Source organism: Eucalyptus grandis, chromosome 9 (assembly GCF_016545825.1).
Source record: "Eucalyptus grandis isolate ANBG69807.140 chromosome 9, ASM1654582v1, whole genome shotgun sequence".
Lineage (NCBI taxonomy): Eukaryota > Viridiplantae > Streptophyta > Magnoliopsida > Myrtales > Myrtaceae > Eucalyptus > Eucalyptus grandis.
Window position 1 is genome coordinate 14533190 of NC_052620.1, and position 18947 is coordinate 14552136.

The following is an 18947-nucleotide window of genomic DNA, read 5'->3' on the forward strand; positions in this document are numbered from 1 at the left end:
TAGTTCAAAACCGGAATGGCTCTGATACCATGTCAGAAAAAGAAGATGAAGATGCTCGGGAGATGAAGTGCGAAGAAGCAATTGTCTTCAATTTCATTGATATTTGATTATGTACATGTAATTCTGTATTTAATTACAATGAAGAGAAATAATAAAGGAAATTCTATATTTGCCTATCTTTTTTCTATCCTAAAGTATATTAGAATTCCTATCAAAAGAGATTACAAAATCATATCTTCTAACATGAAATTTATGAATCATTTATGTTGTTGTCACTTTATTTCTTATGAGGTTTTGGCGGTGGAAGTCTATTCAACCCAGCAACGACCAACTGCTATAAATATGTATAAGTGCAATTGCTGAGATCTGAATTTTTTTTTAGAGGGTTCTTCGTGTTCTAAAACTGCAATTCAAAGACATTCTTTAGAAATTGCGTAAACAGATCGTGTTCGATCCAATTCATGCTTCTAACATCACTACTTAGGTTCTTGGGTAATCCTCAGCATCCCCAAAAAGGTGCAAAGGATGAATAAAGGAGGGTTCTTGGCATCTGCCCTGTTTGATCTATAGTCTTTCTTGATCGGCACTGCTTGGTGTGAGATGAACCAACTCTCATGGAACCTCCACAACTTCCGCTACCTCCTGAAGCACTGCATAGTTGAGAGGGACTTCTTGACCGGCAAATCCCTCCACACCCTGTACATCAAGTCCCTCGTCCCTCCCTCCACTTACCTCTCCAACCACTTCATCCTCCTCTACTCCAAATGTCGCTGCCTTCTGGCCACTCGCCGCGCCTTCGACGTGACCCCGAACCCGAACGTGTTCTCCTTTAATGCCATCATCGCCCCTACGCCAAGGAGTCTCAGATGATGGTCGCCCGCCAACTGTTCGATCGAATTCCCGCACCGGACCTCGTTTCCTACAACACCATGCTTTCTAGGGGTGATCGGGTCCAGGGTGGGTAGGGTCTAGACTTGGACCCTGTACCCGACCCTATTATAATTAGCTCCCCTTTTTTGGACTTTGTACCCGACCCTGTTTGTATTGGACCATGTACCCGATCCACTCTATTTTTCCGGTTCGGTTCCAGGGTCAACCATGTTTTCATTAGAACATATTTTGCAATACCTCGATATCCTATACAACTTCGAATTTTATATTAATACGTGAGAAAATAACATAATCCTCCTAATTTGTATCGAAATATTAAACGCTTATAATAAATAAATGTATAAATTTTTTTATTAAACGAAAAATTAAGGATCCACATGCTAATTATAATAAATAAAATTATAAGGCAAAGAATTAGCAACAAATATAGGTTTAATATTAGTCTTATTCCTACAACTACTATATGAAGCTATTCATTTATGCAAGTATAACTCCTTCTACAAAAGAGAAATTAAGCGGGTCAATCCACATAGTACACAAGAATTTGGCGGCAACGAATATCGTCTATCCGTTGGACGGTGTGAGAGGAAGCTGTGAGGGCGGGAAGCAAGTAAGGAAGAGGAACGACGAAGGAGGAATGCCGTACAAGTTTGAGAGACCCAAGAGGAAAAATGTCATGTGATTGCGAGAGTAAGAATAAAAATAAGCGAAAAAAATGAAGAGATTTTGGACCTATAGTTACAAAACCGGTTCCAAAACTGGTCCGGGAACTGGTTTTTGGGTGGGTAATCAATTGGACCCGGTTCCCGGACTGATTTAAACCGGTTCCAAATTTTGGGAACCGGTTCCCAGACCGGTTTCAATGGGAACCGGTTCCCGACCCTATTTTGCCGGGTGAACCGGTCCGGTTCCTAGGTATGCCCGGTCCGGTTGCACACCCTTATTGCTTTTTGCTTTTGCCGACCGAGGCGAGACGGGACTGACATTCTCCTTGTTTGCGGGGATGCGGCTCGACATGGATGGCTTCACATTGTCTGCCGTGGTCACGGCTTGCGGTGATGATGTTTCTTTGATGAGGCAGTTGCATTCTTTTGCGGTTTCCAGTGGTCTTGATTCTTATGTTTCTCCAAGCAATCCGCTTCTAACGTACTACAGTAAGAATGGTTATTTGAATGAAGCGAAGAGGATGTTCGATGAGATGGGAGAGGCTAGAGATGAGGTTTCTTGGAATTCGATGATAGTTACTTATGGACAGCACCGGGAAGGGCTACGAGCACTGGAGCTGTTCCAAGAGATGATTAGGAAGGGCATGTATGTAGATATGTATACTTTGGCAAGTGTTCTCACTGCATTTACCTGTGTAAGCGATTTGGTAGGCGGGCTTCAGTTTCATGCTAAGCTCGTAAAAACAGGGTTCCACCAGAATTCACATGTTGGGAGTGGCTTGATTGACTTGTATTCTAAGTGCAAGGGTGCCATGTCGGATTGCGAGAAAGTATTTCAAGAGATCAAGGAACCAGATTTGGTTTTGTGGAACACTATGATTTCAGGGTATTCACAACACGAGGAACTCTCAGAGGAGGCTCTAGAATGTTTCCGCAGTATGCGAAGATTTGGATACAGACCTGATGATTGTAGCTTTGTTTGTGCAATCAGTGCCTGCTCCAATCTCTCATCTCCTTCTCAGGGGAAACAAATGCATGGTTTGGTAATCAAATCAGAGATTCCCTCAAATTGGATCTCTGTTGATAATGCTTTAATTGCAACATATTCGAAGTGTGGAAATCTGGGGGATGCCGGGAGGTTATTTAATAGGATGCCCGAGCATAATACTGTCTCACTTAACTCAATGATTGCAGGTTATGCTCAGCATGGATTAGGAGAGGAATCTCTTGCTCTCTTTCAAGAGATGCTGGACAATGATTTCCCTCCTACCAGTATAACTTTCATCTCCGTACTTTCTGCATGTGCACATACTGGGAAAGTTCATGAGGGCCAAACATATTTCAACATGATGAAGGAGAAGTTTGGGCTTGAGCCAGAGCAGAACATTACTCGTGCATGATTGATCTACTAGGTCGGGCAGGCAAAATAAGTGAAGCTGAGAAGTTAATTGAGACAATGCCATTCAGTCCTGGCTCCGTTGGCTGGGCCTCATTGCTTGGGGCATGTAGGAAGCATGGTAACATGGAGATAGCTGTCAAAGCAGCTTATCAGTTTTTGCAGCATGAACCTGCAAATGCTGCTCCATATATTGTCCTCTCGAATATGTTCGTTAGAGCTGGTAGATTGGAAGATATGGTAGCAATAAGAAGGCTAATGCGAGACAGAGGTGTTAAAAAGAATCCAGGTTGCAGCTGGATTGAGCTAAATCGAAGAACCCATGTATTTGTTGAAGAAGATAGTTCACACCCAATGATTAAGGAGATTCGTGATTACTTGGATGAGATGCTATTGAAGATTAGGAAGGTTGGTTATGTACCGGATGTTAATCAGGTTTCGTTAAAGGAGGATGGAATGGAGGAAAAAGAGATGGAAATGAGATTAAGACATCACAGTGAGAAGCTAGCAGTTGCATTTGGGTTGATTTCGACCAAGGATGGGGAGCCAATACTTGTGGTGAAAAATCTTAGACTATGTGGGGATTGCCATAATGCAATCAAACATATCTCTAAGATTACAAAAAGGGAAATCACTGTTAGGGACACCCGCAGGTTTCATTGCTTCAAGGAAGGGCAATGCTCTTGTGAGGATTACTGGTGAATAAAGCATTTGACTGGGTCCTTTTGAGCTTTATTAATATGTAAATAAGAATCATAGATATTTTTCTTGAATTCAAGAGCAAATGTCATGCCCCATTTGGTTATAGTCTGCTTTCAAACTTGCTGATAAAGCAATGAGTTCTAACTTTTATGTTACGTATGGATCATGATTAGTTTATGTGAAAAATTTTGAGCATTTAAATCAATTTACACTTGACCCGATTGTAATTCTTGACTGAGTTGATTCAAACTTTTTTTTTTTCTTTCCCAGATATCCTTTCTTGTCGAAGATTTGGAAGGTTCACATTACCTATCAGCCTGAAAAGTTGTTTCCTCCCACTTCCTTTTATTGGTCTGTTTGAGTTGAATTTATCTAGCGTTCTGTGATACAATTGCTGCTCAAGAAGTCCAATCTGTAGGTTGGGTTCTGAATGAGTATAAGTGCAGTTGTGTGGTTGCAAAATCTAAGTAAATCTATTGAAACAGGTTTCACAATTTCCATTTCCCCACGGGAGATACTAGTGGATGGTTTGTCAGATTGTAAGATACTGATCTTTTAATGATTTTTTTTTTTTTTTTTTTTGCGTAATTTAATAGAAAATCCCTGGATTTTACCTAGGAATTTATTTGATTCTTACCGTTGATTCATCAATCTTCAAATGAGATTATATTTTACCATTCAGCTTTGCTGATTGGTCATGATACTGTTAATGAAGCTTCAATCATGCTAGTGCAAATGTGTGGGACCAATGCCAATTGTGCTAGAAGTTTAAGTTGTTAGATAAGGCGTGGTTTAGTATTTATTTGATTACTTTTGCACTCCCCCTTATGCATAGATTGGGCTTTGGCCTAAAATTGAAGCATGAAAACAAAGAGGGGACCTTATACAACTTGAACTCAGGACCTCCATCTTCAATACCATGTGAAATTGTGTGAAACCAAAGTCAATTGTTTTAAAAGCTCAAATTTTTAGATGAAGGCATGGTTTAATACTTAAATACTTCAACAATTCTTATTGCTAGGTCACGACCAAGGACTTTTTCCCAAATATGACAGCAACATGGTGTTGCAACTTGGGACGAAATTGCTTGCATAGGAAAACTTAGCCATCCGATCTTGGATCATTGGACTTATACTTAACAGTCTTCTTTTTACTAGAATGATCTAAATTTATCCAAAAGATGGCTATGAGCTACAGTATCTTGACAGTTATAAGGCAGCAATCTGCCAAATGTTGTGGAGATGATTCTTTAATGGCCTCATTTCGTGAAGGGAAAAAATGGAGGAATGGTGTGGCAGCATCAAGATCTATGGAATCATGGGGAAATTGAACTACTTTATGATCTTTGGCATGCTTTATGCTTTTCAGGGTATTGATGGAGAAGAGGATGTTGTGTTATGGTTTCACTATAGCCTGCAACGATGGGTTTATCACTGTCAGATCAGCATGTCAAACTTCTGGAACACAACAGAAGTTGGGAACTCCCTTCTCCTTAGAAGATTTCCTGGAATTCTAAAGCACCTGGGAGAGCTAGCTTTCTGTCCTGAGAGTGTTTGAAGAGAATTCTAACTACAAAAGGATTTGAAGAGAAAAAGAATGGCGTTAGCCAATAGATGTTTTCTATGTAAGCAGGTCAAAGAATCTGTTTCTTCATATTCTTTTTCATTGTGCAGGGTCTGACGATCTTGGAGTGCATTTTTCTTGGTCAGTTGGGCTGTGGTGTTCTGTTAGAGAGGAACTTGCTTGTTGAGGGTTGAATTGTCCTTAACATTGGAGAAGCCCTTCCGTTTGTAAAACCAGCATCCATTTTGTATGGATGGATGGCTTACCACGTTACTTTTTCTGCATTGTGGTGGTGCCCTTTAGCTGGTAAGATTCTTCAGTTGCTTAGATTTGTTATAGTTTGATTATGAATGGGAGGCATAATTTTTTCTTTTCTATCAAAAGATTTTCATTATCGACAATCATTTACATCAACACTTGAGTGTTGTGAAACTTTCAGGAATTTTAGATGAAAAAGACTCAAGTGAATGAGCTGCAAGATTTAGATTAAGCAAAAAGTATAAGTCAATTCAGACAGCAATAATCTTCACATCCTTTCTCCTGTTTGAATGGATTGATTAGAGTCTGGTGAAAGATGAAATACTAAAATTTTCTGCAGGGAAGTATAGAATTTAGTGTTTATCTCCATCTTAGTTGGCAGTAAGTGGATTTTTCACTGTTTAGTTGTTGAACAGTATGAGTTTTGACTATGTTTAAGTTTACCTTGTTCCTACATAGGGACATCACCATTACTATTTGTAATTTTTCTTACATTATGATTTATTCCTTCTAATTTTAATGTTAAGGATTATGTATGTGTCTAGAAAATTGTGTAACATAGTTTCTGAGGTTTTTGCAATACATCATGTAATCGCTTCATGAGATTAATCAAGCTGTTATTGATGACAGATTTAATTTTGCTCTCTGCTAGTGTTTTAAAACTTGGTCTAGATTGACTAGTTCTATTGAGAACTCTTTCTATGTCTGATCTTGTTTACTTGTAGGAGCAGAAGAGGTACTAAGCCAGTCATTAAGTGGCCAAATCACTTTGACTCGGTTGGGCCAATTCTTAAGTCGTTCTGTACTTTCAAAATTTGGATACAGATATAAAGAGACTTTACAAACTAATTGTCTTATTTAACATCATTACTCGTAGTAATGATAAAGTAGTAAATCATAAATAAGTTCAATGTGTAACCAACTATAAGTTAGATAAGTGCATATCACTTTCTATTTGTTTGAAAGAAATCATATTGTAGACTTAACTTTCTACCTTTACAAATTTCTTCAATCTTTATTGTCTTCAGTAATGCTACCATTTGGAACTTAACTTCTGACCTCATTTAAATTGGAAGCAGACATCAAGTGAGTTCTTTTGATCTGTTTCTTTCTAAAAGATTGCTTGTAGCCATAAAATATAATCACGCATAATTGATCTAGTGTATCTTTAGATATAGCAGAAATTTTCTTGATGTCATGGGAACTCTTGTGATGGAGTATATTGTATTAAAAACTCACCTTGTAAATATGCCGGTTGTGAACCTGAGAATCATGCACTTGACGATGCTTAGATCTGATATCTCCAAACTTGAAAGAAATTTTCCTATAATATATTGTATTAGAAACTAACCTTGTCAAAATGCCAGTTGTGAACCTGAGAATCACGCACTTGACGATGTTTAGATCTGATTTCTCCAAACTTGAAAGAAACTTTCTTATAATTAATAGATATGTCACTGGAGGGCCGTGGTGAGGTCTGACTTGTTTAAAAATTTTGCTAGGTGCCAATGCAATGGTTTTACTCCTTTGAAAATGTAAAAGTCAAGACGGGTTAATCTCTCAATTTCTTTTGACATGTTGCTGCTTCACATGCATCATTTGCCACTGCATCTCTCGTTCAATCACGAGCAAGGTAATGTAATGTTTTGACTCCCATTCAGCTGCTTGGTCACAGATGTTGGTTGTGGTTTTGGATAAATTCTTTCATTCTCATACTTGCCATTAGGAAGTATAGGTTGCTTAGTTTCCTCCCTATTTGGTAAAATCGTGATTCCCTGATTTGACAAGGGTGGGGAGTGACTGCTGGGACTGGAAGGCTTGGACAAGGTACGGCTCCTGGTAGCAAGCTTTTAGGATGGTGCAGAGGGCTAGTCCTCAGGTGAGAACACCATCAGTGGTATGGATGACCTTTTAGAAAATGCTTACTTTGGCTGCACTTACACCCAAAGTACACGAGTGTGAGGCTCAGAATAGGATGAGCCAAACTGACCATATCTCAGGTGATTAAAGCCAAGGTCTCAAAATGATCTCCGTTGTTTATGCAGTTGTAGGTTGACATTTCAGTCGTTCTTAAGGAAGTTCTTCTATGGATTGGTCATTTTAATTATGTATCATTTTGTCTATTATAGATTGCTTGTTATGGCAATGTGGAAAGCATTATCTTGTTCTTTTGCTTTGTGGGTGGTAGACTAAGGTTAGTCTTTTTAGGTTAACTCATTGAGATGTTCTGGTCCAAGTCATGTCACTTTTGAGATGGGGATTCATTATAGTGTCACTCTCACTTTTAATGGAAACTATCTAAGGGCGATGTGGCTCTACTGTGAAGAGAGACTCTGAGTTGCTTTTTATGTTTGATTCTTCTTTTTAGTTTCAATTTAATGCATCTGTTTGCATTATTTACTATGACAATACAAAGGAATCTCCTTTCTATTGTTTTTAGACTGAGTAGGGGTGATTCAGCAGTGTTGCTCCAGCTCTTCTGATCTAATAAATGGAAGAACAGAAATCTAGTTAATGATGCTACAGCCTATTGGTTTATCTGACAATACTTAATTCTTAGGAGCGATACAATTCTTGCTAGGGACTACGTTCAGGACTACACTCTTCCTGAAGAAGCTGCCTTCTTCTGTTTCCTTGCATGTCTAATTCTGTGGTATCTGTCTATCTGCTTAATCCCTGACAAAATTGATACCCGGTCTATTTAACTTTGTACCTTTCATGTAATTTACGTCTTGAAGAAGGCATAATTCTTTCCTTTCATATCTCTACCTGAGCATCAGCTATATGATAAATATTTTGAATTTACATGATATTATTCCATGTCCTATGTTACAACATATCTTAACAAGTGTCTGTCGTGGTATTCTACTTTTTCCTGGACTATATCTGAGCCACGCTTGTTCCAAGCAGAATTTGAATTTGAAAGTCCAAGTGCCTTGCCACTCGATGCATTTCCTTTGGATTGAATACATTAAAATTTTGATCTCTTTGCTGCACTGAGAATAGGTAAAGGAGCTATCACACCAAAAGAACATTTTGGTTCTTATCACAGTTTATCTGCTTGATTCATTCAGTCAATGTTATTAATGGTTTTATAGATTCAAAAATTGTTGCTTGAAGCACTTTCTTATCCTCTGTGGATGAAGAGTCATACGAAGACAAAATCTTCAAACTCGAGAAGTTACTCCTTTACATATAAATTTGAGGTTGCCACTGTGATAGATTATTGTGGGTTGAATAATGCATGTGAATAGTCATTTGATAGATCTTGGGCTTGATTCAAATCAAACAGGAACCACTCTTATTTACGCTTTGCATTTGTCCAGCGCTTTCTTATCACTGGTCTGAATTGCGCTGTTATGCCTTTTATTTCTCTGCTACCGCTTATTTCTGTGCTAAAGCTGCAGTTGATAATTATATGATGGAACTGAATAATTTATAAAACAAAATGAGATATGACATGTGTATTTTAATCTCTACGTCTGATTCTTGGTTGAATACTTTGTGAGCAAGTCTTATCAGTGTGCTGTCTCTGATGACCTTGTTGACAATATTAAGGTGGAGATTTTATTATGTTTTATGGTCCCTTATAGATCTTGTTGACATGAGTATTTGGCACCCCTTGGTGCCATTTACAACGAAAGCACTTTTCGTTTTTTAGAAAGTAGAAAACTTAGCAAGCTTCAAACTGATTAATGTAAAATTGTCCACTCTTCCCCTTAAAATAATTGTATAGATGAGTATGGGCAGTAGGTCACACGGGGAAAGACATTATTGTACAATTTTCTTGTAATGTCTTAAGGGCTGCATTGGAACAGGCATTCTTTCCGTTCAATGGAAGCTGAATATTCTGTTGACATGTCCGAGTCTGAATCTTCATTACTACTATTGATGCCATGGGCATTGATTTCAATTTCAGGCCAGAGAAAATAAAACAAAACATCGCAAAGGAATAGGGTTTGAAGGCTCATTTCCTTTTGGCACCAATCCCTCCTACCAAATGTTTCCTTACATAAATTAGATTGAAAGAATGAAATCAGGAGGAAGTCTTATGTGACCACCTTTTGAATGGGTTGCTTGGGGGCAATCGGAGTCAATTTATTATTTGAAAAGTTCTTCAAGGGGGTTGGGGTAGTTGCCAAGAGCTTGGCTTGGAACATTTATCTCGGTCACGGTAGACCTGATAAATAGTGATGTGGAGTGAACCACTCGATTCTCAGTTGATATGTGGATTGAACCACTTGCTTCTACTGGTAGAATTGGTGGAGGACTACTAACATGGTACTAGGGTCGTTAAAGAAACGAAAAAAAAAATTGAATATCATCAAATATTGGTTAATTATGTACTCATTTACATTTTTTTTTAAAAGATGGAGGAAATGGAAGTACTGATAAACGTGATAACCCTGTATGTTATTATTTTAAATTATCCGCTTACGGGAATGATTTGATTATAGACTAAAACTAACATTTCGCATGAAAGAATAGATACATCTGAAAATCTCTCTGGATGAAGTAAACCAGACAATGAATATCCACTCATTATGGTTACTGGATAGTTATCCTTACCTGTTGTAACTCTTCTTTTGATGATCATGGAAAGAATTTTTTGTGGTTCCTAAGTTAATGATGAGAACTTCATATGCCTGCAGGCTAAAGATTTAACAGTTTGAAACAAAACCAAATTGATAATAACCAAAATTTGTTGTTATCATGTAGATCAAGATTTTGCCAATCTGACATTTTTTTTTCTGGGTGGAAAACCTAAAACTAACTGTGAAGGCCTTACCCAGTTTTCAAAGGTGATGATAGTATAGCAAAGAAACGTCGAAACTATTTTATTTAGTGTTACAGAAGCGTTTGGCGCAAATAAAGTGTTTCTTGGGAAATAACATGTAAATTCCATAACAACAAAGAAACTGTGGGGTTGGGTAATAAATTCTTGTATGCCATCATGCTCTGTATAGTAATCTTGCTGCTGTCATGTGTAGGTGAAAAAGCATCCTCAACCTTCGTTCTAATACAACTGATGTCGAGATATGTAGAACCTAAACCTTCAAAATGCAGTAATCTGATTCTATCAGGGCCAAGAAACACCACTAGGGGTTACCCTCTGCTAGAAAGACTACCATATGCTTTAATTGTTCACCACAAAATGGCTTCTGTATGTATGGTTGTTATGATGCCCAGATATATAGAGCCTAAACCTTCAAATGCAGTAATACAATTCTGTCAAGGCTAAGAAACACCACTAGGGACTTCACTATACTAGAAAGACTGCACTATATGCTTTACATGTTCACGGCAAGATGGCTTGTGTTTGTGGTGGTTGTTTTAGTTGTTAGATAGCATGCTGATCCCTCAAGACTCAATGTGTTACATGTCTTCAAGATAGGGATTTGGATCCTCTCAATATGGAGGGTAAATTGCTATTTTCGATTTACCCCCAAGAGAGGCTGCTAGATCATGCAATACAATCTACAATAAATTTCAATTAAATTTGAGAAGTAGTGAATTTTCAAGGTAAAATGAGGATAAATTGATCATCACAACTTTTGGAAATTTGGCATATCTAGGAAAGGCAAACTTTTTTTCTTGTAGGATCCTCTGACTTTGCACAAATTGTTGGGAAACCTCTTATGATAATTTAAAGTTGATGAAACCATCTATTTAGTTGTTTCTGAGTGAACTTGATATCAGGAATGCTGTGTGATTAATAGTGGTAGAAAATATACACAGTGATAAGACATCTACAGGCTGGATGAACTTTGATAGAGGGTGAACAAGTTCAGTAGAACGAAGTGTTGATGAGGACTTGGGGAGACCATGATAAGGAACAGCTAGGTGAAGTTTTGATCCCGGTGAAGTTTTGATCCTGAATGTACTTAGGAGGACCTATAGATAGCAAATCACAAATCAGTTTCGTAGTGGACAGCTAGGATAAACTTATTGGATTGCTAATAAAGGCAACTCTGTAGGAGATACTCATCATGTATTATATTAGGTAGATAGGAAGACCTAGACATCTTTTGATTACAAAAGATTTGTGGCTAAGGTCAAGGTCTGGAATTCATGACCAAAGATCTAAGATCAAATCAAATCAGTTCTTGCCTATTTTGCTCATGCAGCTAACTTTATTTAGGGAAATCTCACTAGTGCCAGGAAAATTTAATTGCTTGGGCGGCCAGAGTTCCAACTGTTGTGTCTATCGACTCCAACGGCTATTTCATCTTCTTAAAGATTCTCCAACGGCTAATCAAAAGACTACATAAGAAACTCAAATCAAACTGAAGGAGTCTGCAAAAAATTGAGAAAAGCCATGCATCTAATCTTGTCACATGCTGTTGGATTATTGCAACGTGACTCTGCTCATTTGTGATTCTGTCTGTTAGTATCTCTTGTTGATTGTAATCTGTGTTTTCAAAAATGTGTACAAGTGTAATAGCAGTGCTTGTTTATTGATAACGGGATCTATCGACTCTGGGTAGAAACAACTGTGTTAGAGTGTCTCTTGAGATTACTAGTGGATTTCTGCCTTGTGGGTGGTTAGCTTGATATAAGCCAAACCAGTATAAAATCTGCCTGCAGTATCTTCTTTCTCTTTACTTGTTTTGATATTTATCTGGTAGAAGCATTTGCATACAATATTATCAAATTGTTCCTGCATCTATCAAAAGCTTGACTTGAATCATCCCGTGAAAATCTAGTTCTTTAAGTCAACCTATTCACCAAGGTTGCATTTTTTGCCTCAATATGAATGCTCTTCCAATGATCTATTTCATTTACTTTAACTAAAAAGCTCTCAGCTAATAATACTTATTTTTCTTCTTGTTTTTCTTTGGTTTTGCTAGGCTCTGATGTTGCAAGAGCACAACCATTCAGTTCTAACTTTAATAGCTTGTTGAACGAAAATCTATTATCCTAAGGCACTGTTGAGAGCAATCTTTCACTCCCATTTCTTTTCCATCAAGATTTTCTATCCATTTAACATTACTTTGTATGGCTTTTGGCTGCTTGTCAAGTGGCAGGGTTTGTTAATGGCGAAGGAGGTCTGGAGTACGCATCTCTAGTGACTTTGTAATTTGTAGAGAATTCTCTACGGTGATGTGATTTCTTCTGATTAACAAAGAGCTGCTTATATAAAAGAATGCTTATGCTCCTTCCTTATCTATGTTGCTTCCACTTTGTTCTGCTCAATGCCCCGTTTGGTCCTAGCATGTTTCCTTTCCAAGCATAGTCGATGGTTATGGGGATGCATAGCCAGTTACTTGAGAATATTGATTATTATTATTGGGAATTCTTGGGGTTGCTTTTCAGGGACCTGCAATGGTAGAATAGACATGGGAGTAAAATTAGATGCAATTATTAGCAGCAAGTTGATTGCAATTGTGTTTGCTGTATTTTATGGCACTTCAGCAGTGTTTTACTGGTTCCATTGGATTTACATAACAAGTTCTGTGGAGTCAAAGTTGCATTGGAATTTCGAGTCATGTGACGTATGTGATAGTCAATTTGATGTCACCTCGTGAAATTGCAACAGTGGTATATTCCTTTTGCGGATCTAGCAGGAAATTTTTTCAATTGAAACTACCTGCAAGAGAAAGGTCATTAGAGATATGATCGGTACCTAATTGAATGACGATTCTTGTAGTGGGAACGGGATGCGTCAGATCTTTTATGTATGTTCTTATTCAAAAACCTGTAATGAGTCAATCTATTAGTACCTTGCTTTACTTGGCACTTAAAAATGAGAAATAAATCTGGACCATCATCATTTCCCGGGAACCTTATGAGAAGTTTCAGGGCAACCACGGTGGAAGATTCTAAGTATAAGCATCAGATTGTGGATCATGACAAAATCTCAACTATTTTCAGGTGTTAGATTCTAAAAAATTTAGCCATTTGATTGAGACTATTGATCTACTTGATTATGAGCTAATTGGCTATACACATCATGCCGCATCTTGGAAAAGGATGTCTGCTACTTTCCATAACATAGTCATTTCGCCGGCTATGCGAAGTTGCTTGTTGAGATTCACCTTTTCTCGTTTTCCTTTCCTTTTGTGGGAATAGTACAACATAAAGCCAGCCTTTAGTATAGCGTGGAACCAACTGACTGGGACCGGACCTTTAGAAATCATGGAGTTAAGCACTCTTTTACAAATTTTCAGGCTTAGTATTGAACAATTTGTCTGTGACTTCAGAGGAAGTTTCCTGGGCATTTCACGGGTTATATCCTCCGTCAGCGAATTGATGATCTACAGGTTTTGTGTGAAGAAAAATTACAGAGGTGGGCACTAATCCCGTCATCTCGAAGGTCAGGTAATCAGACCAGATTTGCTTTGGACCCAAGAGATTAAGGCTGCGCATGACAAAATTTTTGAAACATAAATTGATTTCTGGCCAGAAATCAATTTCTTAATTTCTATTCCCCAGACAAGTTTCTGAGCAAAGAAACTCGTTTGATAACGACTCAAAATTTCTATTTCTGAAACAGAAATCCGTTTGATAACAGAACAAAATTTCTATTTTTAGGAATAGAAATTTGATTAGATAACAACATAGGAAATTCTCAAATACAAAATAATAGTCGAAATAATACTAATACATTACAAAAGTTGAAAATACAATTTCATGGATTTTTCAGCATATTATTATCCCTTGCCATTTTATTAGCAATTGTTTTCCTAAGCGTATTTATTTGATTTCCCTCATTGATCATTGTTTGCAAGCTCATTCTGCGTAGGTTTAGACAAGTATTGCGGAAGCATAAATATGGGTGCCATCAATGGCGCCTATACAACCTTGTCATTTTATAAAAAAAACTAGTATTATACAAGATTATCAACAAAATAAAATTAATGATGTAAATGAATATATAAGAATTCTACATTAAAGTAACGTTTATGGTTAGGAACCAATCGGGGGAAGGTCGGTTTATTTTTATTCTCGAATTGAATCAGTCTAGTTGCTCATCCCTAATTTCTTTATTGTTGCTCAATGAACTTTTAATGGCCCTTGCATAGCAAAGAGAGATTCTCTTGAATCTCTTGCCTTTGAATTAAAATTCAAAATTGGGTAACAATCTAATTATTTTGATTTTGCAAGAATTTAGGTTAAATTTCTAGACACGTTTTTATTCATCTATTATGTAAAAACGTTTTCTTCAACGGGCCATGCGCGTGACTTTTCTAGGAAGAAAGAGCCCCATTGTTTTTAAGTAAGCATTTAAGAACTTTGGTCATTTTTGAAAGTTGGGGACCCATTCGATTGCATTTCATCCTAAAGAGGAAGTTATAAAAAAAAATGCAAAAAAAGAAGAGCAAAATAAGAAAAATAAAATTAGCAATAATTTGTGAAGTTGTGGTTATGAGTGAATTAAGTTAGTAAGAAAGCACAAGGTTCTTTTATATGGTTTCATTTCAGTTTCGATTTCTATTTCAGAAATTGAGAAGTTAAAATTTCAGCTTGATTTCTTCAATTTCTCTATTTCTAGAATAGAAATGTGTTTCGAGAAATAGAGAAATCAAATTGTGTTACCAAACGGATTTTTGTTCCAAACCTGTTTTGGGAACAGAGAAACGGAGAAATCGAGAAATATAAATTTTGTCATGCGTGCCTAATTTTCAAGATGAGTCGTCATTTTCGGTTGTGACACGAATACTGCTGTCATTTCGGTCACTTAACTGAGCAACATCTTCGGTTTTGATAGAGCATCCTGCATTTCACATAGGATATCATTCTCTGCAGTTGCCCCAATTGAAGCTTGAGTGCTGATAACCATTCAGAAAACCGGACTTGATGATCTTAGTAACTTCCCCAAGCAATAAATTCAAATTTGGTAATGACGGTCGGGCAAAAATTGTTGCATGATCTCATCTCGCTTTACTTGGACGCCATTTTGCTTTTGAACTCGTGCGATCGTGAAAGTGGCAAATGTAACTGGTGTCGAACGTAGAAAGATTCAGCTGCTTGTTGCGCAGTTTCCATTTAAGTCCCAACTGTAGTCAAAGTCGACTGGGATCGAATTTGGTGGTTCATGTGGCTACTCGACTTTTGTCTAATCCTTTCAAGGAAAGAAAGCAAGCATTGTTGGAATATAATACGTGGAAATGACGAGATCTTGTAATTTATGTCAACGCGAAATTACCAGAAAAATAAACGAGAAATAATAAGGACATTAAAAATTTACGTGGTTCGATCCGAATATCGGTATTTACGTCCACGGAGAGAGTCAACAGCAAATAATCCACTATAATCAGAAAATTAAAGTTTACAATCGCTCGCTCGAATGTTTCCCACACTTAGATTTAATCCAAAACTCAAATGTTTATAAATAAACAACCCACTTGGATATAAACTCACCGTATACAAAAATTATTGTGCATTCAAGCTCATAATATAACGCTACGCCAAAATTAAGAATTTCAGCCTTCGTCTTTTGGGCTTCGCGTTCTGAATCAAGGCTTTACGCGGCTTCAGCTCCTCTTACGTGCGGCTTCTTTTCTTTTAACTCTGGTAGGGCTTTTAGCTGCTCCAAGGAAATTACATTCTATTCATATACATGTGCCCAGAGTCTGGCCCTCCTTTTTTTTCTTTTTCCTTTAATATATATAAAGTGGGCCCAAAGTCTTGTTTTGCACGTTCGAAAGAGAAAATCCAAGAAGGAAATTGTTTCTTCATTCTTCATCCAATTTATAATCCTCTTAGAAAATTTTTTATTGACAAATTCAATTTAACGTTATTCGAATTCAAACTCGAGACATTAATTTAACAAGCATCACCTCTGCTTTACAATCACTCCTAAAATTATATAAAAAAACAAAATGTGAATTTTGAGAGTCCATCCAAAAGAGCGATGCTACAATAATATATAGAATGCAGAGCACGAGGGGAAATGTCAAATATATAGCATCCCATCAAGTGGGAAATATCTACAGAACCGGGAAAAACATGATATGTCAAATACAGAGCAGTGCTGTTAAAAAAAAATACAGAGCAGTGCGATCATGATCTAGAGAAAGATCCGTAAATTGGTAAAACTTGATTTTTGCTTATTATTTTTCCTTCATTTTCCTTCTTTTTCCTTGAAGCATAGACAACACGGCTGCTAACCAACGGAGTCGATGCACTCGTTGATGAGAGAATACCAGCGAAGGCCCGCAAGGCTGAAACCAACCAACGACAACACGTCACCAATTAAATTTCCCTAAATCATATGAACATGAAAATCTTTCTGGCAGAGAGAGAGAGAGAGAGAGAGAGAGAGAGAACCATCCTTCAAGAAAACCCGGCTGTGTTTCGGGAGGAGAAGGAGCATAGTACTGGGGAGGAGCATTGTCGGAGTGGGGAGGAGCATAGTACAGGGGAGGCGCTTGTACAGGAGGCCCTTGATAGCACCCTGCAAAAGCAACCACCACCAGCATGCAAGATCAGCCATGAACATGGTTGAGCGAGAGCGAGAGAGAGTACCTTGGCCTTGAGCAGGGTAAGGAAAAGAGTACCTATTAAGGGACGTACCTGATTTTTCTCATTAAGGGGTTCTTCCATTTCTGGCGACCCTGCAGGAGGAGACCCCAGAAAACTTTGCAGAGACTGCTTTTGTGAGCTCTCCTTGCGTTTTCTTTTTTTTTTTGGGTCAGATTGTGAGCTCTCCTTGGTTGAACTTCCCAAACTGAGATATGATTGCCACAAAGAGAGTCTCTCTATTGGCCCTAAGTTGTCTTTGTTGACACCTAAATTTTGATTAGATTATTAATTATCGACGTTCGGCCTACCCTCCTCGGCTGTAGGTCGTCTTCGAGCGCGTCGTCGTCGCTGCGCGTGAACTACAGAGGTGGAGAAGGAAGGAGCGAGGAAGTAATTGTCATAAACTTTAAAAAAAAAAAAAAAAAGACACTTTTGTAAAAGAAATTACTTTAAGTTGATGTTTGTATTCTCAAGCATGTTACAAAGTTCTTTTCTGCAAGAATTTTTATTTGTTTCAAAAGGGATAAAAATCTTTTTCAAAATTTGTTGCAATTCATACATTCTTCCAAATTTAAATGACCGTGGTATTAAATTGTAGACTAATCAAGATGTTGCTTCGTCTTGAGAAGGAGTTGGATAGGAACGAGATATAGTGCATAGAGCTCCTAGGGACGGCTTGGTTTCAAGAGGTCGTGATAGTCTTTTTTATATATAGATATAGCATTTTAGCATTGGAAAAGTAAGTAAATTGCAACAGGGCACATGAAATGAAATACGGTAGACGTAGGCCCCACCCCAAAAAAAGAAAAAACAAAGACTTAGAAATTTTAAGACATGGACACCGATTGATTTGAGTCGCTTGACATGTCGATCCCAAATAAAACTCAACTCTTGATGTCAACACATGATGGCTAAATTGCAGCACGGCACACAAGACCTAGCCCCCCCATGACTTAAAAATTAATAATAAACTATGGAATATTGCGTGTGAATTGACGCATCACTTTGTTGCGCAAGTTCATGAGTTTAGAATATAAAAAAGTCAAGGTGGGTGGTTTGCGAGGTCTAAATTAACCGAAAAAACTGAAAAAAAATAGGGGTAAAAACTGATCCAGCTTTATTTAAAGTTCAAGCAGGGTACAAAACGTATAACTTTGGCTTTTCCACCGAAATTGTAAATAGCTCTTCAAATCTCTAGAAAACTTCGAAAATATTATAGGTAGCTTCATTGGTCAGTCGGTATATATTGTAAAAGTCCTGAATGCTTCATGTTTGAGTGTCAAAATGCATATGTCGAAAAAATAATATTAGCAATAAGATAAAAATTAAAACTTAATTCATACATACGTTAAATTGCAAAATCTATGTCTGATCAGATGATTCTCATGCTTTGGTGTTATGTGCACATGAATTTTGCCATCATTGTAGTTTACACTTCTTAAGCTGCACTTGCATAATTCTACTACGTATGAGATCAAATTATATTAATTGTTATGTCTACCATTATCTCTTGATGGGCATGACTTTGGCTGGTGCGTAACGATTTTATGCAATTTCCATTTCCTCTTGCTGCCACTTTCAAATCAAAATTAATTGAGATGAAAGCGTGGCGTCCTAGAAAAGATCATCCAAGGCACGGCCTTTCCTGTCTTTTTGACTTTTTTGATTAGCGGTCGAAGTCATCCTTCTGTGCTTATCTGCTTTTTCTTTCTTCCTCCTAACAGTCTCGTGTCAAGTGGGGGGAATGTTTATATGAGTCAGTGATCGCTAATTTCCTTTATTTTATTGGACACGGACAGTAGAATATTGGACTTTGCCTCCTCGTTTACGTTCCCTAGTTTAGCACCTTTGTTTTCCTTTAAATGCATTTATTAAATGTTTGCTAAAAAAAATGCATTTATTAAATGATGTGATAAATAATAAGTGATCATTTAAATTGGTTGACGCATTTACGCTGGTATAGAAAACCAGTGGGATGATTAATAGTTTAGATGACTTCGTCT

General features: G+C 37.5%; 1 protein-coding gene and 1 pseudogene across 2 annotated transcripts in view; one reads left to right on the plus strand and one right to left on the minus strand.

Annotated features, from left to right (window-relative positions):
* The window catches only part of LOC104418371, a 34372-nt gene extending 17199 nt beyond the window's left edge, over positions 1–17173 (minus strand). The window contains exons 1-3 of one of the 2 annotated variants that reach the window (XM_039301618.1): positions 16996–17173; positions 16750–16876; positions 16441–16643 (exon numbers count right to left, since the gene is read on the minus strand). In XM_039301618.1, the coding sequence (XP_039157552.1) occupies positions 16483–16643; positions 16750–16876; positions 16996–17025 (318 nt within the window). In that variant the 5' untranslated portion in view covers positions 17026–17173 and the 3' untranslated portion in view covers positions 16441–16482. Of the gene's footprint in view, positions 1–16440; positions 16644–16749; positions 16877–16995 lie in introns of those variants that run through there. The other variant, XM_039301619.1, reaches the window with a different exon arrangement.
* LOC108957028 lies at positions 601–3757 on the plus strand (annotated as a pseudogene).
* Positions 17174–18947: the final 1774 nt, after the last annotated feature.